Here is a 26674-nt window from a genome sequence, read left to right on the forward strand (position 1 = left end):
GAATGAGCCAATTTCCCCCCTCCCCACTGGATTAGGATTGAGCCTATTCTTTGCCAGGCTTTTAAAAAAATCCTCAGTTGTGCTATAAAATTCCTTCTCAGCTGCCATTGTTGCATGGAGTTTATTAATAAGGCTCTTGGCTTTAAATGCTTGCCATCAGGCAACAGGTTAAGACCTGGAAAATGCCAGGCTGCCTATGGAAAGGATGCCTGCCGCCCTCAAAGGCTCCAAGCTCCCGCCCAGCCTCTGCCTGGGGAAGCACAGGAGCTGGTGTTCCTGGACAGCTGGTGGGGGAAGAGCTTTAAAGATGGATTTCTTAGTGATGGGAGCAGCATCCCGCTCTCCTGACACAGAGCAAGGGGAAAGCCACAGAGAAAAGTTTATTGCCTGGGCAGCTCCTGCCTTTGGGAGAGGGTCAAGAGACGTTGCTTGCTCTCAAGGCTTTGCCTCTCCTTCTCCCCACCCCCATTTTAGTAAAACCTCCTTTTCTTCCCGTAAAGGTTATTTTCCTGAGCAAGATAATTTATGAGTGGAAGACAGTTTGCTCGAGGAGAGCTCCACCAACTCACACACAAACCTGCCCTTCTCACAGTAATTTATGATTTGCCCCAGTTAGCTCGTATAAACTCAGGGAACCTCCAAGTGCCATCTCTCCTTTGCACAGTTCACGTTCCCTTTGCAGGCTGCGTCCTGCTCGTCAGAGACATTGTTTGTTCAATAATGAAATTGCCACATACTGTTAATCACAACCTGCAAACATCTAATAAAACAACCATTGAAAGTGGGTATGTAAAACCATCTCTCCGCTAGCCCTATTAGGCTGGGCTCTTTCCGCTTTGCAAGCTGCATGACCTCCCTTTTCAATCAATTCCCAGTTATTAACCATGAAGAATAGCATTGGGAACTGCATTTGCAAATTGAATGGGGCGGTAGATGATGAACTCACTCTTTAAAACATTCCAGTTGTGGGGAATGTATCTAGCTAACATTTTTTAATCTCTCTCTCCCCCTCCACCTGCACTACATTTGGATATAATTCACAGAATTTGAAATAACTCGAAAGAATAAAACTTCCTAAGCGGAGTTTAAGGGGACGGAGCCTATAACGACTTTCTATTATCTGTTTATTCTGATCCCTCCAAGCTAAGCCCTTGAGAAGCTTAGCTACTCAGCTAAAAATCACTGCAGTTTAAAGGCCGATCTTTATTTATTAAAATGCTCCGACCTCTAACTTGCGCTTATGCATTTATTTATTAAAGATAATGAATTACCACCCCGGGGCAGGCGGGGTTTCCAGGGTTCGGGGCAGCTCCCCTGGGAGCTTCCCACGCCGCAGACCCCCCCGACCCCCCTCCCATCCCCGGAGTCCCCCCTGGAACCCAGGGGAGCGCATCTCCTGCTTTTGGGGCACACGGAGAGGGGGAGCCGCGCACCCCCCGCGGCATCGAGCAGGGTCAGAGCTGGTTCCCCCTCGTCCCCGGCCACCGGCTTTACAAAGCCTTACCCTAGGGGGTCCTCCCATCCCCTGAGCCCCCCCTCCTTGGAACCCGGGGGTGGCGCATCTCCCAGTTTGGGGGTGCGCGGCGAGGGGGAGCCCGGCGGAGGAGCCGCGCATCCCTCGCGGCAGGGAGCGGGGCGGCAAAGCAGGTCCCCCTTTCCACCGGCTTTTGCAAAGTCCTGCCCTGGGAGGGTGTGAGGATGGGGTCCTCCCGCCCTCTGAGCCCCTCGTTGGAGCGCCGAGGGGGGCGCATCTCCCAGTTTGGGGGTGCACAGCCCGGCGGAGGGGGAGCCGCGCATCTCCCGCGGCATCGAGCAGGGTCAGAGCTGGTCCCCCCTCGTCCCCGGCCACCGGCTTTACAAAGTCTTACCCTAGGGGGTCCTCCCATCTCCTGAGCCCCCCCTTGGAGCCCCGGGGGTGGCACATCCCCACTTTGGGGGTGCAGAGCCCCGGGGAGCCCGTCGGAGAAGCCGCGCATCCCCCACGGCAGAGAGAGGGGGTAAAGCCGGTTCCCTCTCCACTCGCTTGGCAAAGTCCTGCCCTGGGGGGGTGTCCCCCTCCATTCTCCGCCTCCCCCCATCGCCCTCCACTCGCGCAGGGGGGGTCCCCCTCGCCATGCATCGCCTCGAACAAAGGCAGGGTGGGAGCCCCCGGGGCTGCCCCGGCTCCGCCCGCCCCCGCCGGGCTCCCAGCCCCCTCCGCCTCTGCTTTCTCTCCTCCCCTCTCCTCTCCCTCCTCCCCCGGTAAATCCGAAGTTTCCTGTTAAGCACAAGCGAAGCTTTACAAAGCGGTTGCGGAGCTGCCTGCTCCGCTCCTTGGGATTTACTGTCGGGAGAGGCTCCGCTCGGCTCGGGAAGGGCTCCCACCGCCACCTCTTCTTCTTCTCCTCCTCCTCTTCCTCCTCCTCCTCCATCCTCGCGGGTGCCTCACGCCGAGCCCCCCCACCCCTTTCCCCACTGGATTTACGGGGTGGCGGTGCGTGTTGGAGGGGGCAGATCCGCTGCTCCCCGGTTGCTTGCCTGGTCCCATGTGAACTGGAAGGCACGGCTATGCTCCTGGGGACACCGCGCTCCGCCGAACTAAGGTAGGACCCCCCTCTTCATGAACACCTCCACCCTCCGTACACCCTCCCCTCTATAACCCCCCCCCTCGGTTACCCTCCTCATACACACACACACACATACCCTCCACACACCCTCTCCCCTCCATACACACGCGCAGCCTCTCCCCATGCACACCCCCATACACATCTCCCCCTCCATGCATCCCCTCCGTCCATGCACCCTCCCCTCCATACACACACACAACCTCTCTCCGTGCACCTTCTCCCCATACACATCCCCCCTCCATACATAACCTCCATAGACCCCCTCCCCTATACCCTCCCTCCCCTCTATACCCTCCCCTTTATACCCCCTCCCCAATATATCCCCCCATACCCCCCTCTATACCCCCTCTATACCCTCCCCTCCCCTCTATACCCACCCCACCATACCCCCCAGCCCCCCTCTATAGCCCCCTCCCCTCTATTCTCCCCTCTATCCCCTCTATCTCCCCCCTCCCCTCTATCTCCCCCCTCCCCTCTATCTCCCCCCTCCCTTCTATACCCCTCTATCCCCCCCCTCTATCCCCCATCCATATCCCCCCTTCCATACCCCCCTCCCCTCTATCCCCCCTTCCCCTCCATACACACACACAACCTCTCCCTACACCCCCCCCCCCCCCCCATCAATTTTCCATCCCCGAGAATAAAACAGGGCAAAGCCTGGGGGATGGGGAGAGGGAAGAGAGGGAGACCCAGCTCTCCCGGGAGGCGGCTCGCCCCTCTTTGTTGTGTCTGGGGCGTGGGGGCCAGGCAGGAGCCGCTCCCCGTTGCTGAGGGGGACGGACACACGCAGCCCCTGACCGTGCTGCCCTTGCCCCGCAGGTCCTGGCCGCTACCATGAGTGATGGCGAGAGCCGAGAGCCGCGCCCGGCCGGCGCCGAGGTGCGGGTCCCCATCGCCGCGGGTGCGGAGCGCCGTGCCGAGCATCCCCCGCAGGATGCCGGCTCGCCCGGCCGCGACCCGCCGCCGGAGCTGCCCTCCGAGGAGGAGGAGCAGGTGCCTTACCCGGCGCTGGCACCCACCGCCTTCTTCTGCCTCAAGCAAACCACCCGCCCGCGCAGCTGGTGCCTCAGGCTGGTCTGTAACCCATATCCTTTCCCCGAGAGCATCACCCCCCTTTCCCCGAGAGCGTGTGCCCCTTCCCAGGAGCATCCCCCTCTCTGGGAGCATCACCCCTGCTTTCCCTGAGAGTATCTTCCCCGAGAGCATCACCCCCTTCCCAGGAGAATCCCCCTCTCTGGGAGCATCACCCCCTCTTTTCCCAAGAGCATCTTCCCTGAGGGCATCACCCCCTTCCCAGGAGAATCCCCCTCTCTGGGAGCATCACCTCCCGTTCCCAAGAGTGTCTTCTCTGAGAGCATAACCCCCCCTTTTCCCGAGAGCATCTTCCCCGGAGCATCACACCCCTTCCCTGAGAGCATCTCCCCCTTCCCGGGAGCATCCCCCTCCCTGGCAGCATCACTCCCAGCATCCCCCCCCTTTCCCGGAGCTCTGTGTTGGGGCTCCGCATCCCTCCAGCACTCCAGGATGCCACAAAGCGGTCCCCAGAGTTGTCCCCCACTGTGCTGTCCTGATCCCCAAGAGGAAGATGGGCTGTGCAGGAGCAGGACAGGCACGGAGAACATCTCCTTTCCCCCTACTATGGTCATCCCCCTGGTCAGGGACACACACCCCAAGGTCCCCTGGGCTCCACCGGCGTCATTGGACCAGGCGGTGTGGGAACGAGAGGGACAGGGCGGCAGGACAGGATGCCTGGCCTCAGCATCACAGGGTGGTGGAAGATGCTGAGCTGCAGCCCCCCCAGGACCCGCAGAGCGGAGAAACCCCTCAACTTCACTTATCTCTCAGTGGGGTGGGAAAGAGTGAAGTTTAAAGATGACCTGATATGAATGTTAGATGCGATGGGGAATTTCACCCCTCTTGCTGTTTATATAAGAGAGCTCGGAGTGCATGTGCGCTTCCTCATTGCAGAAGAACGGAGCGAGTTCGAGTTGGTTTGGGGAAGGCAAATGCCTCGCTCACCTTGGGTCCTGAAAACTCCCTTTTGCTTTTGTTCTTTTGCAACTTGCAGGCAGAAAAGGAGGAGAACAGTCAAGGCTCTAAATCTCTCCCCTCCCCATGTCCTTTACCCAATTTATTAATGTTAAATGAAAAAGAGCAGCGTGTTCCTCTCAGTTGTGACATCCAGAAAATTGAATTTTACCCGAAATGCTTATGTGCAAGCAGAGAGTTGTCAGTCTGTCTCGATAATCTTCAGAAAGTGAGCTTTTAGCTTTGCTCTGCACATCAGCTCTGCACATCGACATTGTGCAGATAATTAATGCTTTTACCTATCCCTGATACCTGCCTGCAGTTTGCTGCCTATATCCTGCTGCTGCTATTAAAAGCATTATTTATTAATATGGTTATTATTGATCTCGCTTCAGTTAACCAGAGAAACCCGTGCGCATCTGAGATCACTCTTTTCCTCAGCAACACCAAGTCAAGGGTTGTTGTTAGGAGGAATTGCGCAACCTCCCCAGAATGCTGCCTTGGTCTGGGATGAGCATAAATACTTGGAGGGAAACCCCACAATTTTTATGGCCTATGGTCTCCTTTTGTTTGAAGTAGGTTTACCCAAAATATTGACTTTTGCTGAGATATTTCTGCTTTATGCCGTTACGAGGTGGGGAACAGGGCTCCCGTACACTTGTGGATGGAACGGAGAAGTAAACAAGTAGTTGACCTCCACAGTGATGCTTTAACTGTATAAATATTAAATGTGGATGCTGGTTCCATAACAAAGAAGTGATGCACGTGGTCCTTGCAGGGCTCGGGGAGGGCACTGAGTTTTTGGTACTGAGGGTGAGTCAAGGCAGATCTCTTTCCTTTAAAGCAGGTGATTGTGTTTCAAAACTTTGGGTGCTGTCAGGGGGGAGAAGCCTTCTCCTTCTCTTATAGCGTGGTGGGGTCTGGTTGTCCTGTGTGGTGCTTTGGGTTCCGCATCCTCAAAGCCGGTATCGCTGGCAATTAACCCACAGAGGGTGGAAAGCAAAGCAGTGTCGGCACCAGGCTGGGGAGGTTTGTGTAGAAGAGGGTTCAGGGGTACTTGTGCTGCTGTAGGGTTTGGCTGTGCTTTTGTGTTGTCTTTCAGCATCTCTCTCCCAAGAATTCACAGGAGAGCGAGTTACTTTACCAAACTTATCCGCCTGACCTCACATTAGATGGAAATTGTGACGGTTGGTTAATAGTGAAACAGAAATTTAATAAAGCTACATAAGCCCTGTGCTGGAGCGTTATTGCTGTTGGAGCCGGTGTGTTTTGGTTGTAGCAGAACAAAGCTCAGGATGTATCGCAGCAGTAGGGATGAGCTCCTTGCTGGGATTTTTTTTTCCCTTTTTCCCAATCGCCAGCAGTTCCACACATAGCAGTGAGAATAATTCTTCGGCGTCGACTCTTAAGTTTCTTGGTGAGAGCACTTGTGTTGCCGGTGGCTGTGATTTCTGAAGCTGCTTAACGAAGCTGCGTTGAGCAACCTCAAAGTGAGGAGTTGTGCATCGGGTGCTGTGCGCAGGGTCGGATCGCAGGCAGCTGGAGGTCGGGCAGCTCGGGGACTGGTGCCACTGCTGCGGGGCTGGGACACTTGGAGAGCAGCTAGATGGGGAGACTGCTCCAGGAGGAGTTCGGGCAGATCGGTGTGCTAAGGACTGGGATCCCCTAAGTGCCTGCCTCAGGGGAAGAGTGACTTGAAAGAGAAGACGGCAACGCAAAGGTGGTTTGGTTGATTTTCCTATTTTGGTGATCGCGCCCACCCGGAAGCACAGATCCATAAAACCACAATAACGAGCTTTACATTTGCCTTAAAATCTCCCTCTGTTACAGAAAGAAGGGACATGATTGTGAAGCCTCCTGAAGTCTGAGGTGCTCTCTCACCTGGGAAGCACTAACACCTTCTGGAAAGCAGTGTCCCTCCTTTGATGTTGCTTTTTCTTGTTGGGGAAGTTGTCCTTTGCTCTCTTTAAGGCTTACGGGGACACACGGGTAGGATGAGGTCTTGCTTCATGCTCCCTGGTGCCCCCATCCCTCCTTTCCCTGTGCTCACTGAGTGTTTCCCACTGTGCAAGTGCATCCCTGTGTGTCTCCCCTTTGGTGTTTCAGCTCCCAAAGTCTTGCACGCTTCCCCCTGCCACCAAGCAGAAAGACTTCACTCCCTTGTCCCCAGGCTGTGAACAGAGTTGTCCATCTGTCTAACATGCCTTGAAATTCAAGGACGATCCCATCTTGTGTGCTTAGGGTCTGGTTCCCTGTTGGCTTTTGGGGGTGATGCCACTGGATGCTCCTGGTAGAGGCAGGGAGCTGCATCCCACCACACCACAGGGTTTGCTCCGTAGACCTGGGTATATCAGCACCCCAAAGAAACAAAGACTGCTGTAGTTTGTGGAGTGCTGTCAAGTGCATCTCCCGTGGGGCTCCTGGCAACCCCCTGTCAATCCAGATCACTCGAACCGCGAAAGCTGCCCAACCACTCCAAATATTTGTCGATAGAGATAGCCCAGACCTATCTCTAGTGGACCGCTAGTGGACCGGAGCAGGTGGAAATCTTCCACGGCTGAGCCTAAGACGTGGTTTCCCACTGCAGCTTAAGCAGAGGGGGTTACTGCCAGGCTTAGAAATTGCTAAAAAAAGCCACTGCCTGGTTCTCGGGGGGACAGGTGGGGCCAGGATCAGCTTACGGGGCCGGGAGCCTGCCGAGCCGGAGGCACGCATCCGCCTCAAAGGCTGCACATCAGAGGGAAAATGGGGGAGTGGGCAGATGCAGTCAATGCATGTTTGTGGTTTTAATAGCTGTGCTGCGTTTGGGAATGTTAAGAACAACCTGGAAAAAATCCTGCCCCGCCCCCCCCCCCCCCCATTTGTATGATTTTTGTATTAATAAAACCAACAAACTGCTGAGTCCTCAGACAACAGAAAGCAAAAGATCTTAAGGAGCTGATTTTTTCAGGTGTGGCAGCAACAATCAAAGAGTTGTGCCCATTAAAGTTTAATCAAAGGAGCAGAAGGCTTTTGGACTGGCTCTGGCTCTGGTTTACATGGGTGATTCCTGTCGACCTATGTGGTGTCGGTTCTCCAGCTTTCTAAAGTGATGGCTCCAGCACAGGAGTCTCCTTCCAGGCTCCAGGATTACTTCCAAACCACACTTCTCCAATAAACTCACTTGTATGTGACTGTCTAGAGCAAATAAACAACCCGAGTTTTATTCCTGTGATATGGGCAGTGGTTAAAATTGAATTTTTGCTGTCAGGTCGTGTTGTGTTTTCCCTCTGTTATTACTGATTTACTTTGAATTTGCCTTTTTTTTTTAAAAAGGTATATAATTGGAAGCAAACTTACTTATTTCTTCAGTCCTGGATCTCCTACGTGGGTTTATTTATAGAGGTCTGTGGGTGGGACTTTGTGTACTCGGTGTGCACGTTGGGTGGTGTAGAGCGAGATTTTGGGTTTGATGCTCCTGCGAGGTCTTTTCCTGGCTCTTCCCAAGCGCTGCTGGTAACCAACGGCTCTAGAGAAACATGGAGATGTGCCTGTACCCATATGAGTGTTTTATTGAATATTATTTAGCTGCTGCTAACAAATTGATCACCAAAGTGTCGAGTCACTTTTTGGCAATGCCTTGACGTCCCTGCAACTCGGGGGGTTTGGATGCAGCTCCTGGCTCCTGGTTAAGGCACGTGTGAGCCAGCGATGGGCTGGCAGTTGGCAGCCGGCGCCGTGCCGAGGTGGGGCAGCTGGGAGGAATGCTGACTTGGTGTCCGTGTCATCCGTACGTTGCCTTGCTGTGAGGAGTTTTACTGTATGCTCAGCTGTAACCCGGGACGCGACGCGCAGTGGCAATTCAACCTGCTTTCCAGCACGGCGCCGAGCATCAGCTTTGCAGCACGGCTTCGATAAGGCTTGAGCAACTTTGCTGGCTATTTAGTGATTCATAAAAACATTCAGTGATTCGTTACGGGTTGAATTCTGTTTGCCTTAGTCAGAAAAAACCCTTTGCGGATTTATTTTCTCAAGCGGCTACAGAGCTGCTTGGTGCCAGCTAATTTCTATGGGACTTGGCTGTGCTCTCCTGTTTGGGTAGAGCCTCTGTTTGCATCAAATCTGGGGTTTGAAGTGCTTCTCCTTGCAGCACTTGCTAGCTACCCTTACAAGCACGTCAGGGCAGACCCAACATCCACAATAACATCCTGCATGTTACTTCCAAGCGTTCCTCAGAGTCTGTAGATAGGCTCAGATGGGGAGAAAATGCATTTAATACAAAATGTAGGTGGGCTTGGATGGTAAAAAAATGCATTTCATGCCAAATAGTGTATCTGCCCTGGTTCTAATGCTCTGATCTTTGCTCCATCTCCTCATTCTTCATAGTGGCCTGAGCTGTTTGCTCATCAGTGTTATAAATTGTTCCCTGACACAAGCCTTGTTGCACAATTGATGTGTCCTGGCTCCTGCATCACTGGGAGCATTGCAGTCTGTGGTTGGAGGTGATTATGCTGAAGCACACGGTGATGTGGGTATAGTTGACCGGGTCTGGGCTCCCATCAGGTTGACAAACTTCATTTGAGAACTTTATAATAAGCGTCTATCAGACTCGAGGAGCTTTATCAGAAAGCCTTTGCTTTTAATCTGTTCTTATTCAGGCTCCATCCTAACAAGTGCAACGGGAGTGTTTGACCGAATCCTAATTTGTCATCTCCAAATAGCAATATTGCAGTTAAAATATTTAGCGTGCTGTGGAAAAACCCGTTAGCGAATAAATGTATTTCTGGCCTCATCCTGGGAGCTGCTGAGCATCCACGCCGCCCACTGAGTCTGGTGAGAGGTGCAGGTGCTGAGCTCCCAGCAGCATCTCCCACGGAATGACAAGCAATTAGGAAGCATAAGGAAGAGAAGTCTTGTAAATTGTTGCTCGTCTAAAAAAATATGTTGTCCACGTGCGTTAGCTCCTTTCATATCGATGTTGGCTCAACACATCTAATCACCAGTGTAGTCCCAAGTTGTTGGCTTGTGGTTCCTGCATCCCCGGCACCACTGAAACCCATCATCTCTGACCTCTCTATTGCACCCTCGATTTCTTAAGCACTCCTCATATGTTTTACCTTGTGAAATGCCTTTTATTCCTGTCTTCTAGCCAAACTCAGGTGTACGGATCAGTGTTTGATACCCCTGTCCTGTGGCAAAGCTGCTGGAGTCTGTGATGTTTGGGAAGTGGCAGCTGGTTGTGCAGAGCAAAGGGTTAAGGTTTCTGCAGACTCAACCAGGCGTCCGTTCAGGCGTTGGTTGGTGCTTTGCTGCTGCTTTCAAAGTGAGTTTTGCAACCAAAAAAAAGGGTTAGAAAGTTAATTACGAAACCACTTCCAAAGTGGATGAGGTTTCCTCGTAGCTCTTTGCTGATGGTGTATGGTAATCCAGCAGGGATTGATGCTGTATGGTAATACCTGCGTGTGCTCAGAAGGGTGAGTGTAGGGAAACTCTAAAAAAAGCGATGATGCTGGTGCCCAGGCATGGAAATGTGAAATTGTCTGATGAAAGGAAGTTGACTCATGACAAAAAAGAAGTCCATCTGAGCAAAGTGTACGAAGTAAATCAGAGTTGGAAGTAATAAATGTAAAATTAGATCTTTGACTGTGATAAAATAGAATAGTCAGTAAATAGAATCATGTTTAACCCCTTCTCAGCCCCAGTTCTGATCGGGCAGCCTCTCCCTTGGGGCCACGGGCCATCGTTGGAGCCCTGGAGCTCATCTCTAGCACTGCTGCGTTTGTGTTTGAATTCCAAGCAAAGTGTGCAGCTTGTCAGAGTTTTATGGGTTTATCTATGTATTGTCCCAAGTCATGCTTGCAGCAGGCGTCTCTGAGCAGGTTTATTTGCAAATGCACTTACAAAGCTTTTGCTTACCTCTTTCTTCTTCACCCGTGCATCTGGTTAATGCTTTTATTGCTGAAAAAGCCAGTGGATTCAAAAGTTAACTTTGCATCCACGGAACCAGATTTACTACATGTATAGTTTCACCGAAGACAGCAATTAAATTATTTTAGGATGTTGTGTGTGCTTTTCCTTTTCTAATAAATTGTTTAAATTGTTCTGTACTGGATGTTCCCCTCCAGAGAGAAACTGAGATGCTAATTCCTTGCATCAGATTTTACTAAGGATTACTCCTAATCTCTGTGAAATGGCTACAATTTACTTTTTATTTTCAGACTGTGATTTATAACCCTTCAGAGCAATTACTTTGCTACTTTTGAAGGCATTTACGAGATACATCCCAGACTCCACTTTGTAAAGTTTTTCCAATTGCCTTCAGATTTCTCACCCCTCTCACTCCGGTGAGAACCAATAAATATAGTTTTGTTTTGCAGCCTGTTTACAAGTTTTGTTTCTGTATCCAGTCCATATTTTCCCAGCATGTGAAGATGGGAAATCCCTTAGAAACGTAAAACAAGTAGCAGAGAAGTTGAACTGTGCTGATTAATGGGAGCAGAAGATCAGAACCTGGAGTTCGTGTCTTCTTTATCTTGCAGATTAATTTTATATAGTGCAGCACCAAGCTGGATATAGGTATTTTCTGAACGATTGTACGGCTGTCTCTAACATGTTTTACTGTGTGTTAGTGAGCTAGATTTCGGTATAGGCTCACTATAATTGAGATCAAGCAAGGAAGGGTTTTTGGAGTTATCTGTTTTGGAGTTATCTGTTACAGGTTATCTTTCTTTACCTTTTTCCTTGGCTTTTTTTACTTGGATTTTTGGGGTGACTTGGCATTTTGGGGTTTGTACCATCTCCTGCTGGGGCCAATCAGCAGCATCGACTCGGGTGCACTTGGAAGCAGAACCTCAGCTTTATCTGCCACTCTCTAAATGATGTGCTACGAGTGACTCCGTTAGAGCAACCCGGAGCACGTTAGTTCACAGTGAACGAACTCTGAATTGTGTTTTCCTCTGTGTGTTTGTGTGTCGTTGGGGTTTGGTTTAGTTTTCAAATTGCTTCTGCAGACAAGAAGCACCGAGCTACCTACTTACTGAGCTTTGATTAGTTTTCTGCTGGATTATGCATGTTGCTGGTGATCTGCCGTTTCCTTGTACTGGTGTAAATCAGGAGGAGTCCTGGCATACCGCCGTGGCTCTGTGTACCATACACAGATGTTTTGCTTTCATCACACGTCACACTATGAATTCAACCTGTGCAGCAGCAACCTTTGCTACCAGCTTTAAAACTCACGCAAGAAATAAGTTACCTCTGTTTACACAGATGTTTTAAGTGAATTTGAGCTCAGATTTTGCCCTTAATTCCTAAGGTAGCATCTGGCGTTTCTGCCCAATCCGTTAATCCAGCCACCGAAGCAGCCTTTAAGTAAGATACACTTATAAGTGAATATTTAGCTGCCTGGGATTGGAGAAAAGTTATTACATGATCTCCCCTAACAGTTAATTCTAAGGTAACTTGGACCATCTTAAAATCATCAGGGGATGCACTGTATTTCTGAACCAGCCGTTAGAAGTCATCAGCCTGCATAGACACAATCTGGAAGTGAATTAGAGGCTGATAAGCTCTGTACAGGGCTTCCAGGGCTGTTCCCAGCCTCCTCCCACAGGGAAGTATCAAGAGCGGTCACTCTGGAGCTGGCTGGCCGGGCTGGGGGCGGAGGAAGAGAGCTTTGACAAGATGCAGCTGGAAAAGATAATTTTCCTCTTTCTTTCCCTTAATAAAAATCCGTTCGGGTGCACTGTACGAGGCAGACTAGTTTGGCACTGGATTAAATGCACAGCTTTGAGATCTAATTTTGCCTGTTTCAATTGACAGATGGAAATTGTTGTGCTTTCACAATGCTACTAGTATCTCGCAGTTCTGCTCAGAAGCAGGGCTTCCGAAAGCCATCCGGAGAAATAAGATGACTTTGTGTGTCTGTCCCTCTATTTGTGGTGTTGGTTCTTTTGGAGGATGAGTTCAAGCTGCGAGGCTGCTCCTGGCCCCTTTCCTCTGTCCTTCTGGTGCAAAGAAGGAAGAGGATTTGCCTGAATATCTAATATTCTGGTAGATCTTGCTGCAGAAAGTAAACCACAAGTTATGGTGTGGGATGTTTGGGACATCTGTCGTGTTCCAGAAGGCTGGAGAGTCGCGTTAGCTGGGATGTCGGCCGAACTTTACAAACGGAGTTGTTTTGGGGAGAGCATCCCTCAGGGACCCTCGCAAAGCTTGCCGTACCCAGACTCTTTGATCTCCATCGCTTTCCTCTCCACCCACGCTTTTGTTTTGATTTTCCTGTTGTTCGATTAAACCCTCTGAGGTTTGCGCTGGGTATGCAGGTATTTGCATAGAGATCCGTTCCTGTCTCGGAGGAGCTGCAGCCCAGGTTGCTTCTTGATGTGGTTAAGGAGAGAAAGCACAAACTGACATCTCCTTCATTTGGGCTGACGGAGAGGGAAGGATGAGAGCTCACCAGGAGACAAAGCAAAAAAAATTGCAGTTTTGGTACTGCAAATGGAAATTTTTGAGCTTAGGTTTTGCGCACAGCTGATGGGAAAGCAGAGGAACACAGAAATGCAATATTTGTGTGTACATACTTAATATATGTATGTTTTTATCTGTTTTTTGTGTGTACCCGTGCTGTTGTTCCTCGCAGAATGGACTTCACTTTGCAAAGGAATGAAAGCCTTTCTTGTGGAGGTTGGTAGCAAGCAGTCTCGTTTGGCTTTGTCCGTAAAGATGCTGTTAGGTGGATTAGGAGACGCTGTTGAAGTCCTGGGGGTGAAATCACAAATCTACAAGAGCTTTGTCACTGACTTTGGGTTTCCAGATGTGGAGGAGTGTATGGAAGCGTTTGGGTTTGGGAAGCAAACCCTGTTCTTTAGCCACATGTCAAGTCAGGGAGCTTCAGTGTCAGCAGAGCTAATGGGTCCAGGAGCAGGATTTAGCCTTAAACACCTTGCATATCCCCAACCTCTTATTACCAGCCCTTTTGTAAGTGTATTTGTGTGGAGCTGGTAATGGGATAATGTACACAGCAATTTTGTTGTTAAATCTGAGCTACTTTGGCATGGTTGGGACTGGGCGGCTTGTAGTGATTGGAACATTATGGCTTATTGAATTTCTTAGCCTGGAGGATTGAACAGCGCAGAGCAACTCTCAAGGAAGGGAAAACCAATAAAATTTGTCACCTATTTCTCCTGAGTGTTTTTTCTGGCTGATATTTAACAGACTTGGACTTCTGGGTATGGGTAGAGGGGTGGGAGAGACACCATGAGAAGCAAACCCTAGGAAGGTTGCTGTCATATGAAACAGGCTCCCAGGGAAAGAGATTTGGATCTGTTCCCAAGGACACTGATAAATGCCGTGCCTGTAAATATGCTGGGATTTCCTTCAACTCGCTTCCTGCTAAAGATCTTAATTTCATCTCTATCAACATTGACAATGCAGGACCAGAAGTCAGAAGGACATTCTGTGCCAGATGTGGTTGTGGTATTTTCCTTTTATCAATAATCCTGAATATGGTTTCTGCGATTTCAAGCGTGCACCAGTGCTGTAAACACTTTATTACAGTCACAACCACTGGAATGCATCTCCCAGCTGCTCCAGTGCAAACCTTGACCTCGCAGGGGTTTATAAGGCAACAGTAAAAATTCACTCAACACTGAGTTGTGTGTCTTTCACATGAAGAGAGGCTTATGAAAGGCTTGATTGACAACCATGGTCTCTTAAATCTCTTATCAAGGCACAAAGTAAGTGCATGACAAGTTCTTGTGTATCGTTTCATAGGCGGTTTCCAAGGGGGCATGGCTCTGCCTGGCAAAAGTTGGTTTAGTTTCTGCATGCTGTTGTCCTTTTCCTTTCTGATGAGGGTCAGTGAAATGTTCACTTGTTGCCTGTTTTTAGTGCCATGGGATCTGGAACTTAACCTGCTCTGGGCAGAAAAAGTGCCATATTTCATATAAGTTTTGAAGATATTTTCTTATGTTCAGTGTGAGGTACAAACCTGTTCTTGAGTGGATAATTTGGTGTTTAAAAGGAGAGCTCTGGACCTGCTGATGGTGGGGGGAACTCTGTTGTTGGGGCCAGGGTGAATGATCATAGAATGGGTTGGGTTGGAAGGGACCTTAAAGCCCATCCAGTTCCAACCCCCTGCCATGGGCAGGGACACCTCCCACCGGATCAGGGAGCTCAAGAGCCCCTCCACAGCTGGGACCTGGTCCAGTTGCCATGGACTAACCTTATTTTTCTGACCCGGTCTCAGCATTTGTCACCTGTGAGTCCTGCTCCTGTGGCTTCCAGCCCGAAGCTCCCGTTAGAATGAACTGAAATCTTATCCTTTTGCTGGAGCAGGGTGTGCTGCGACTGGAAAAAATCAATGCTCAGCCATAGCAAAATGGAGGGTCGTGTTAAGGCTATATTTATGCTATTTTTACTATTTTTTTTCATTTTTTTTTAAACATGTCTCTCATTGACATTTCCCAGGCCCTGCTGAGTCATGGCTGGGATTTTTTTGTAGCTCTGAGTTTTTGACAAGTACCTACTAGGCTTTCCCATGTGATTGTGTCAGGGGATGGGGCTCACGTAGCTGATTCTCCTACGTTACGGAGCCCATTTGCCACTTGCATGATTAATGTTTGCATCAGGGCAGCACTTAGGCTGAGCCCAGAACTGCTGCGAGTGCCACAGAGCTCAGAGTAAGAGGCAATCTGGGGCTCAGATTGCTTTGAAGAGAGAGCTGGTTTCTTGCAGAAAGCGAGAAGGAAACCAGTGCCAAGGGGCAAGGAGGTGACTTACAAGGGGTCATGCAGCCAACATGCAGTGGAGGTGAGGGAAAGGCTGCGACTTGGGCACCTGCAGTTCCTCCTGTGAAGCATCTTCAAAGCATCTCACATCCATGTAGGCAAAGCAGAACTTCATCTAAGAAAAGAGTACCAGAGATTAGGACCGGTTCACCATGTGGTGCATATGGTTGGTGTTCTCAGGATGCTCCAGAAGAACTTCTGTCAGCTTGAGGAGGGACAGTCAGAGGTTGTGGATGAGGGGAAGGGAATAACCAGCTGAATGGTGTAAAGCTTTGATGCTACATGGGCATCAATGGTCCCATCTTGCTGTGAGCTTACCTGGTATTTTACTGTTGCTGCTTATCTGCGACTGGTTTTTGCACGTGAGCTCCATAAGCACGGAGCTTTCACCATGGAAAGGTGGTCATTACCAGTTGTAGTTGTGTGTACCTGTTGGTCCCGTTGTGACCCCGTGGGACTGTTCATTTTGGTAAAGGCTCTGGAGTTTGCCCTTAAGCAAGACTGGAGGGATCAGTTAGGCAAAATCAATCCCTTGCCTGCTCTGCATCGCTTTGTCCTGATAAGCTGTCAGTTTAGCTCTAAATGCTGCTTTTGAAAGCACATCTCTGCTCTCCAGGATGGGTCAATGTCAGCAGCAGTATTAGCTGAAGGATGGATTTAAGCCACCGGCTCATCACAAGAAAGGGTAGCTACATCTGAGGCATCATTTCTTGGCAGCCTGTGATCTTTCATGGGTTGGAGAGAAATTTGGTAGGATAAAATATCCTCGTCTACCTCTGAGTCAGCCCTGCGGTTGAATGTCAGTCCTAATAATTGCAGCTTGTAGCGGTGAGGAGCTGGAGGTGGAGACGTGGTTGGGTGGGATGGAGCTGTCTGCTCTCCAGCTGGGTGCGGTCTGACCTGTGTCCCAGCCTCTATCAATGTGAGAAAAGGGGGATGTGAAAGGGGTGCCGGAGTCCTTCAGCAGCCTCTGCTTGGGGAAGAAGCCAAGGGCAAACAAAGCTCAAGTCATCCCTTTGAGGCTGTGGTGCTGCTGGAGTTCCAGAGCCGGTAATGTCAGGGGGTCACTTGAGGACCAAGTTCAAGCTGGCCTTAACCCTGCGTTTTCTGGCTTTGCCTGATGGAAACCAGACCCGTTGCCTTGTTTGAACACCAGCTTTGTGGCGGGGGTGATGGATTGCAGCGTGAGCTTTACCACCCTTCATCGCTGCTTCCTCTGCTCCTTTGGCCTGTTGTGTTCAGTTCCATCCGAGTTTATTATAAATAACCTCAGATAGCAAGCTGAAATATCCTGGGCGTTCTTGGCAGTTGCAGAGCATGAATCGGCCTCAAGGCAATTGAGGTATTTTAACGTAACATTTACAGCCCATATCTATACAAAATGTGACTTGTGTTTATAGAAGTGGGCCTTTAACAGTCTCTTATCAAAACATATGGGACTCTATGGTTGGATGCTGGGGTTCCTCTGAAGCATTCTCCAGACAGTACAATTCCACATTAAATTGTCTTGTGATGTCTGTAGACTTAACCAAGTCTGTTGTTCTGCACACACAGTTGTGCATCTTCCCTGTCTGCCCTGCGATGTTCACTTTGCTGCCTCTGAGCTCCTTCCGAGAGCCCTTTGAAGCTCCCTTATCGCCGAGCCCTCCCTTTGCCCATATGTGTCCTTGGCAGGCAAGGCAATGTCACGATGCAGAAGAGCACATCGTGCAAAACAGGATAAGGTATCAGCAAAACAGAGATCCAGGATGGCAGAGCAGTGTGTTTCGGAGCAGGCAGTGGGGAACAAGTCCGGAGAAGCAAGGCTTGAATTTCTCCTTGCTCCGCATCTGGTGGAGGTCTCATTCCAAAGCAATCCCTCCTTGTTTACACGACGTGCCCTAGCCAGAGGCTGAGGTCATGCTGGGCTCTCCATCAGCAGACTGAAACGGGGAGACTCATCCTCCCCCAAAGCTGTCAGTGCATCAAGGAATGCGTTTGGCCCCGGTAGCGTGTCCTGATCCAATCTCGCATTGGATGCTGTCCAGGTTTTCTGCAACTTCAAGTGGCTCTTGGTGCAATCCATTACCAAACAACTGTTATTTCGCCTGATGTAGCAAGGGGACCAGACATCCATTGGACGCTCTCTGCCTTATAACACCTGGACCAGCAGCCTTAAAAAGGCACACAGTCCTGTTGTGTTTAATGGGGCTGCCAAGAAGAACAAGATCTATCCAGCTCTGTGCTGTGGTTGCATCCCACGGTGTTGCTTTCTCTGGTACACTGTGACATGCTTGGCTGGAGAGCCAAGAGCCTTCCAAAAGCTTCAGTTGCTCATTCAGAGCCCATCCAAGCTTCCATCTCGAGCTGCTTTAGTCTGCAAATCGGAAAGAAATTTGGAGAAAAAATTGGCCTTCCCATGGAAGTTCTTGTCTTCTCCAGCCCATAAATTTTAAGGGGAATTGGGCATGCTGAATCTCTAGGCAGCTGTGGAGATCTCAGCCTCTTCTGAAATGAATGACGCTTACGCAGGCCTGAAGAAAGCTCCTCATCTATCCAGGTATCTGGGGTGGCCCTTAGTGCCTCACTTTATACCTTGTGCCTGTTTGATAGAAGTATGATTGATGCGATTGTTTTAAGATGATGTTTGCAGAGGGCGGTGGGGAATTCAGGAGCTAATGCTGTGTCTGAGCAGTATTGACTACATTAACTAATGAAGTCATCTGGCTGTGGGCAGGGGCTGGTTTACCTTTCTGGTGGGTGGAAGGTGCTTTTGGTTTATCCTGGTCCACAAGCTAGTGGCCCAGGTCATGCTGCACATCCCAGGACAGACCCAGCAGCTTCTAACAGCCTTTGAAGGGCTGGTGCTTCTCCTGAGTTGCCACTTTTGGACCCAGATCCCTTGGGTCTGATGGAACTAGAGAGCCCCTTGGGTGCCTTGGTTTCCTAGCAATGACCCTTGGGCATCAGGGAGCCAGCGGCTTGTTCACAGCACTTCAAAAATAGAGGTGTATGGTTCTTGTGTGTGCTTGCCCACCTTGATCTTTTATCTCCTGCCAGTGCTGAGCCTGGATAACCTCTCCCACCAGTCTGGCCTGATCTTTCCAGTTCTGGTCCTGCTTGGCCTCTCTGGGCTGGAGAAACAACCAGGTTGTTGCGTATGTTTCTCCACGGGTGCCTGGTGAAGTCCTGCTCCTTGGTGCCTCTCCTGCAGGGAGGGGTGACTTTGCATTGATGTCCTCTGGCTGTACAGTGGCAGGTTCTCAGGAGCTTTCTGTCCACTAGATGTCAAACCTCTGCTGCACAAGGGGTGCTTCAGCTCACAGGGAAGGTTGCAACCACAGATGACAATGGGGCAAAGTGGGATTTGAAGTCTTTTGCGGGCAGATGTCCCCCAATTGCCTCATTGTCTGTCTGGAGAAAGTGGGATTTCAGCTGGTGGCTGCACTGTTGACGTGTCTCGGTTTAAAGCAGGGTGAGGAAGGAATGCATTTTCTCCCCTTTTTACCCCTTTTCTCCCTGGAAGTGTATGAATTACTGTAAGTGCAATGTTTCGAGGGTTCAGTTGTTCTCCAGCTGAAGGCTTCAGACGTGCTGCCAAACGGACTTCCAGGTTTAGAAGTAAACTTATAGGGACCTGATTCTGATCTCATGATCTTACTTTTACACCAGATTTTATGGGAAGCACCTCCTTTAACATCAATAGCTACTGATTGTCACAAGCATAGCTTGAAGCAGAACCCCCTCCTTCAGATATTGCGGGACATCAGTAGGGTTGGAGTACAGTCAGGACCTCTGTTCTTGTACAGATTGGAGGTCTCCGGTGGCAGTGCTTGCTAAAATAGTATTTAACAACTTATAGCAGGAATCTGGTGCTTCTTTCTAAAGTCAGGAAGTTTCATTCTGTTTTATTTTGTTGACCTTTGGATCAAGGGACCCGCTGGTTGCTGAATCCAGGGAAGGTTATCACTTTGCTTTCCCTTGGTTTTATGTTCTTTTCTTGGTGTATCTGCATTGCCAGGGGCAGGAGCTGGAGAAGCCTTTGGGCTGACCCAGTTGCATTGCTTTGGTAGAACCAGTCATGAAGATGTGGACGTAGTTTAGGATGTTATGTCTGCTCCCTTGTGTGTGTCTGTCCCCTAAACGCTTGGCTGAGCTCCCATACTTGCGTGCCCTGAAGGAAGGAAATTGTACATAGTCCAAAGTCCGCTGTGATCCCACCAGCCTGGGGAGCTGAAAGCATCCATCCAACCCTTGGCACGCGCTGCTCAACTTGCGTTTCAGAAGTCCCATCAATCAGGGTCTCCTTTCGTCTTAATTAAGAAAAAAATAAGTATATTTGTAAGATCCTTGGTTCAAGCGTGAAGAGAAGACTCCTGTTTGGGATTATTTTTAGTCTCTGAAATTATTCATGAGGCTGCTTTCCCTGATTTATGACAATACCCAGCGCATCGCCATGTAAATGACTTTTAAATGGAATGTTTCAGCAGTTTTATAAGAATTCTTCATGTGAGGGGAAAATAAACAGTTTGTCACTTACCCGACTGTATTTGATTATTAGATTTGTTACTATAAACATCGGGCTACGCTTCCTTCAGCAGAGGCTGCTGGAGATATATGACTTCAGCGAGCCATTCCATTAAATAAAAACTAACCTGACGTGAGAAATCAGCACAGGATTGATCAGACTTGTTCCCTGCTGGCCAGATAGATGCTTGTTGGCCAAAAATAAATATCTGGTGTTAAGATTAATGTGACTCCAGTTTTTCAGGTCCCATTCAAAGAGCAGACGGGCTATGAAAGATGAAGCACGTGAGTTTGGCATCGTGGAGTCCTGGTTGAGCACCAGGCTGTGCCACACGCCCGTGGTGCCCCTGCTCTCTGTTTGTTACTGGCCTTGTCTGTTGTTTGAAGTCAATGCAGAGTAGTGAGCAAGAAAATAAATGTACAAGGGCAGGGTGAAGCCTTGCAGTTGTGGTGAGGGTTCTGGATGGGCAGAGCATTGCTGAAGTGCAGCAATGCCTTCTATACGCAGGTCAGAATGGAAGGACCTTCATGGAAATACAGCCATGGAAATGCATCAGTCCACTGCTAACAGGGTGTAAAATACCTCTCAGGCCCTTGAGGATCAGGCCTAGAGAGTAACGCCTTAACCCAATAACTGTGTGGTGGTTTAGGAGCTTCCATCCTTCTCCCATGAGCGAAAATCCAAAGGAGTTTTCTGCAAGATTTGGAGGAATATCTTGGCCGTAAGGACCATGAAGACTATTTTGGAAGTGGCTGGACTTTGCTGTTGGGCTGATGGTGTTTCCAGGGCACAGTGCAGTGAATGACAGTCGTGATGTGAAGCATCCGATGCCTTCAGACTCTGGTGCCTGCAGTTACTGATCTCACACGCCAACAGGGATCCTGCACTGGCTCTGCAGATGTCATCCCCATGTACACATTGCACTGGAATGTCTCTGCTACACTTGGAAGGAAATTACTCCTGCACTGGCTTGTGCACATGCAGCAACACATGTCCCATCACGAGGCTCCAGGCAGCTCTTGGAACCCCTGGATGTCCCTGCTGCAATGCACCCTCTGCCCGGGAAGCAGAGAAGTGTGCAGGGTATGAGAGTTAAAGGAAGAAATGAACAGAGAGAAAAATCAACCATGAAACTAGTAATTGTAGGAGCTTTATAAGGGAAGAAAGCACTTGTTGCTAGTCACCATGTAATTGCGCTGCCGTGCCCTGGGTTACAGGTGGCAGACAGTGTTGGTTCCCTTGGGAGTGGTCCTTATGCCTTCTGACTCCAGCCTGCAAGGACCTGGGAAGAGCTGATGAGACGAGTGAGATGTCATCATGGCTTAGATCAAGGCTGCACTTTTCGGTCCTGTTATACTGCAAAGGCAGTAACCTCCCTGGGTGGGTTGCTGTGGGTTACACCAGGAGGAGATGCACCCTCATCCCGTAGCATGATTTGTGTGTTCACTGTGGCTGGGACAGTGAGCCTCAACTTCTCTCCTGCATATTAATACAGGGCTCGCTTAAGGTGGAGGATTTCAAGTGCTCCCCTGGGCTCAGTTGTGATAATTCAGGGACCTGATAAGGTTTTTGTGATCACAGCCTCCTTGTTTTGCAGAAATTTTCATTCAGCCTCTCTCTTCCCTTGACACCTTCCACAGAGTGAACCAAAGATAAAGCAGAGTGATGTGGATTTAAAAAAATCTTCCTTGAAGTGGGACAAAACTGCTTTTCCTCATTGCAAGGGATGGCTCGTGCCACCGAGGGCCTGGACCATTACCCTTATAACGCGCTACGGCTGTATTGGCATTTTTTTCAGGGTGTGTTTCTGGGTGTCTTTGGGATGGTGATATCCACAGTGCGGACGCTTTCACTGCTGGACACGCAAGTAGGGTGAGATGCAAGGGCTGTGTACAAAGGTAAAAGGTCTGAAAGATGATGGTGGTAGACAAGAGGTTAAGTGGGGGCTGGAGGCATGTATTGCTTTTCCCACTGTGACAGGTTTGGCTTCTATTCTCCAGATCCCGAATTCATCTTCTGTACCCGTTCTTCAGCAGTGCTTGCGCTGGCAAGGGCAAGAGCCGGGGAGGGTGCAGGCAGGAGCTTGTGCTTCATCCATCACGGGAGTTGAACCGGAATTAGCGGCAGAGCTGAGCCTTGTGGAATTGGCAATAAATCCTCCTGGGAATATGGTGTTTGTCTGGGCTTCAGTGTGTGAGCTGTCACCGGGACAGGCCCGTCAGCTGGGATGATGAGATGCAGGACAGCCTGGCCGTGAGCAGGAGTTGTGTGGAGAGGAGGCGCCGTCCCCCAAACTTACGCCTGCAGCTGGGCTTTGGCCATCCCCAAGGGATGCAGCTTGGGGCACCTGCAGCCAGGGCTTATGGAAAGCAGGAGGAGCAGGGGCTTGGTGCTACCACCGCACATCAACTGGGACTTCTTCCATCACTCCTGATTGCCTCTGTCCATGCCAGTTCCCCATTATCCCTCACTGGGGACGATGCTGCTTGCAGTCCCATGTGCAGACAGCCTGGTCCCCGGCACCACTCTGCGAGGTGGGATGTAAATTGTGATTTTTACACTTGTAGCTTGTTTTGCTGCTACCTTTTCTTTTTCCAAAAAAAAAAAAAAAGCTGTGTTGTAAAAACAAATCTCTGGCCTTTTGCTTTCCGAATAGCAAAGGGCCGACGTGTTAATAAGGGGGAGGGATGGGGTGGCGGGCTGCCAATGGGATGTGCTTCTTCCCTGGGGCTCTGCTTGCCAAGATGCCATCAACACGGCTCCAGGAAGGCTTTCCTGAGGCTGCATGCTCTCTCTGGACAGAGTTTGTTCGTCTCCGGGCTGATGCAAGTTAATCACATACAGCTGCTCAGGAGTGGGGGGCTTTACAAGGAGGGAGATGCTAACTTGGAGCAGGGGGGTCCTGCAGTGCCCACTCCCAAGGAGAACCCCTGGACACACACCCATACCCTGCCCTCCTCACATTCCCCCATCATTGCTCTTTGCACCAAGGAGAAATGTTTAATTATTATTTCTGGGTGCAGAAAAGGCTCTTGTCGCCCCTTGCTCTGCAACTGAGTCTTTTCATGGACATCTCTTGGTCCATTTCTGTCCTTTTTCAGCAAAAGAGAGGTTTAGAAGTTTTCTTCCTCTTACTTTTGCCAAGTAAAACGACACATCTATGTGTCTCTATCCTTTTTACAACTTGGGATGTTTAGAGCTGTGCTGAAACAGAGTCCAGGTTTAGGAGTGTGTTTCCATGTGTGGTTTGGCTCCTGATGGTGTCAGGACAGCAAGATGTGGGATGTGGCTGTCCCATGAACTTGGTCCTTCATGTTCATCTCTATTGACCCATCACAGAGTGATTATTCCTTATCAGTTTAAGATGAGCAATAAAAGTGTTATAATCCTAATAATGCCCTCTTTAAGCTTAGCTCATTTCAATGTTCTTGTGGCAGCTGCCTGTGCGTGGCTTCAAAGCAAAGCGAGCTGCTGTGGCGAGCTCAGGTTCTTTCTTCCCGGAGGCTGAATCCTTGCAGTGGCCGTTTCTCCTGGCATTTATTCACCTCCAGGGAGGCTGAGCCTCTTTCTTAAAAAGTGCTGCTGAAACTCATTTATCTTCATCTCTCCTTAAGATTAACGTTTCAGTGGGATGCACTTGGGAGCAGTCGTCTGCCGATGTGGGTCTGGTGGAGCTTTGCTGCATACAAGGCTTGGTAGGGACTATGGGGAAACCCACAGATTGACACTAAAACAAAAAAAAAACAGGTTAGAAAACAGAACCTATTCAATGCCTAATGACCATCTATTATTTCCCTTTCCCATACTGTTTTAAAAACAAAGTATGAAACTTCTAGTGCTCAAAGGATCACTTTCTGGTGTGCAGCTGTGCTGTACATAATATGCAGTGCACGTTCATGCTCAGAAACCCAATAAAACTGGTAATTAGCCCCTGAATCAAATTAGAACAGAAGATAGAATTTTATTTTGTATAGTGCCTTTTCTACAAACTGTGTCTCACAACACGTTGGAGAGTTAAGTAATGCAGAGCTTAAATAATAAGCGCACTAGGAGAGCAAATTAATAGAAAAGCATGTAGACAGCTGCAAAGTGGAGGAAACTGGGGTTGGAAAGAGCTGAAGTCGCTTGTGCGGGTACCGTGTGGAGCTGGGGTCGAGTCTGGGCTCTTCTTGCAGGTTTGCCCCTCTGTGGTTTGGTCTCTGCGGGTGTTAAGGAGGAGATGTGCCTATCCATGCAGGGCAGGGAGGATGGAGGGCTCTGGGAATGCAGCGCGGGCTGAGCAAGCTGAGCCGCGAGATGGATGAGGTATGTACAGCAGGCTATAAAATTAAGGAGGGCAATTTTGAGCCAATTTGTTCATCTTTCCCTTTCATGGCTGAAGACAGAGTAGCTGTTGCACCGCGGCTCTCCCTTCCACTCCCTCTCTGCCTCATTGCCTCAGCAGCTTACTTTAAATCTCAGCTGAAAACAACTTTTTCTCCTTCCCTATAACTCTCACTCTCCTTCTCTATGCTATTACTTTTAATGCTAACTTTGTAGCTGTATTTAACACTGAGCAGTGCCTGTGGGGATACGAGGTGTGAAATATGACCGGACTGCAGCATGCTGCAACGCCGTGGGCAGGAGAGGCAAGGTCTGCCGACCCTTTTCTACTTATTCTCCATCCCTGGAGGTAGGGATGCTGATAAATCCACCAGCTCTCACTTAAAGCTCCAGGGAAACTTGAAGAATGTGTGTGAAAAAAGTTTGCAAAATATTGATGGATCTAATGGACCTGGTCTTGGACACGTTGGAATCAATGACAGTTTGAGCTTTAGGGGTCCGTGCCTTGCCTTGCTAGAACAAGGGTTCAGATTTGGGACAGGCTGTCTTAATATCAGAAGGAGAAAGAGGTTAAATTGGGAGAAAACAAAAAAGAGATATCTCTAAACCAGAGGTGAGCACCAGAGCTCAGAGAAACCTCCTATCATGGGCAGGAGAGAGCTGCAGCAGATCCCAGCGCCTTTGGGATGCTCTCATGGTGATGGTCTCCTTCCTCACCTGTCCCTATGGGGATCAGCCTGTGCCACTGCCCCCATGGCTGGTAGGAACCCTCACACCTGGAGTCCATCCCGAGCCTCTTTGGTGGATGTGTCTGCAGTACACCATTGATTTTCCTTGGAGTGATGCGGTTTCAGAGGTGGATGTTGGCCAGCCCACAGGACTCACACTAAACCTGCCAGCCTGCTGTGAGCTGTGCTGTTCTGGATGGAGGGAGCGAGTTAATTGCTGTTGCACCTACCCTGCAATTCCTTGATTTGTACTACTTTTTTACATTGCTCTGGATGGTTGTTTGCTTGGAGAAAGCCGAGGTTTTTTATTCAATGGAAATGTGGATACAAGCGTCAGGGTCCGAGGGACAGAAGCAAGGCGAGGTTGAGGGAAACTCTTTCTTCTGGCCAACTGATATCAATGGGGAAGAAAACATCCAGCTTCTGTGTTCAGGATCACACCTTGTGCAAAATCTGCAACTTATGACATGAAAGCTGATGATTTTTGTCCCAGTGCATGGGAGATGTTAGCTCCTGCATGCACATTCGCCAGGCAGATCCTCAGAAGAATGCCCCTGCGCCTGAATTATGGCCGGGGCTGTGGTGGAAGGATGGTGCTGCGTGGCCCTTCCCTTCACTGGTAAGTCTGTGGTGACTCCTATACCTCCTTTATTGGTATTAAAGTAGTAGCCAGGGGAAGAAACCGTCTTTGTCAGGAACGAAGAGGAGGTTTTATGGTTGGGTTTACACCTGGCTCAGGCTGAGCCATGACAAGCTGCTGCAGGGAGGACGTGGTGGTGACCTTGCAGGAGGCTGGGTTTGTGCCAGTTTTGCAGGCTTAAGGCTTTTGGAAGCTATAAGTGAATGACAAATGTTAAAAGTGAGGAGTTCTAATACGAGTGAATGATTTTTAGGTGCCGGTTTCAGCCAGCCAGGTCTAGTTGGCCTCTGGTTTAATCAAAGGCCTTTGAGCACCTTGATGTCTGCAGAAGTTATTGACTTATAGTTCAGGGCTGTGGAAAATTGGGTACAGAGAGGCCTCAGCTAAATATCTCAGGGTGTCCAGCTGGGGAGTTTTTGGATCCTAACATCATTATTGCTGTTCTTGTAGAAAGATTGTTTCAAGAAATCCATAACCCACATGTGAAAGCCAACTGTATCCTGGGCTGCATCCAAAGCAGTGGGACCAGCAGGGAGAGGGAAGGGATTCTGCCCCTCTGCTCCATTCTAGTGAGACCCCACCTGAAGTGGAGCCCTGCATCCAGTTCTGGAGTCCTCAGCACAGGAAGGACATGGAGGCATTGGGTTAAGTTCGGAGGAGGCTAAAAAAATGATCTGAAAGCTGGAGCACCTCCCATGAGAGGACAGGCTGAGAGAGTTGGGGTCGTTCAGCCTGGATCAGAGAAGGCTCCAAGGAGACCTTAGAGCAGCTTCCAGTACTGAAAGGGGCTCCAGGAAAGCTGGGGAGGGGCTCTTGATCAGGGAGTGAAGGGGTAGGATGAGGGGGAACAGTTTTCAGCTGAAAGAGGGGAGATTGAGATGAGATCTTAGGGAGAAATGTTTTGCTGTGAGGGTCGGGAGGCCCTGGCCCAGGTTGCCCAGAGAAGTCGTAGGCAGGGGCGTTGGAACTGGATGGGCTTTGAGGTCCCTTCCAGCTCAGACCATTCTATGATTCGGTGGTGTCAAGCTTGAGTTCACTCCCCCATGACAGCCAGGTGGTGAGCTGAGGCTGTGACA

The 26674-nt window shown here is 49.7% G+C and overlaps 1 protein-coding gene across 5 annotated transcripts in view; it reads left to right on the top strand.

The window, feature by feature from the left end:
- The first annotated feature begins 2254 nt into the window (after positions 1 to 2254).
- The window catches only part of CACNA1H (calcium voltage-gated channel subunit alpha1 H), a 247510-nt gene continuing 223090 nt past the window's right edge, over positions 2255 to 26674 (top strand). For all 5 annotated transcript variants that reach the window (XM_054080691.1, XM_054080692.1, XM_054080694.1 and 2 more), the window contains exons 1-2: positions 2255 to 2582; positions 3426 to 3690. In XM_054080691.1, coding sequence (XP_053936666.1) covers positions 3441 to 3690 — 250 coding nt within the window. In that variant the 5' untranslated portion in view covers positions 2255 to 2582; positions 3426 to 3440. The remainder of the gene's footprint in view (positions 2583 to 3425; positions 3691 to 26674) is intronic.

Source organism: Cuculus canorus, chromosome 15 (genome assembly GCF_017976375.1).
Source record: "Cuculus canorus isolate bCucCan1 chromosome 15, bCucCan1.pri, whole genome shotgun sequence".
Classification (NCBI taxonomy): Eukaryota; Metazoa; Chordata; class Aves; order Cuculiformes; family Cuculidae; genus Cuculus; species Cuculus canorus.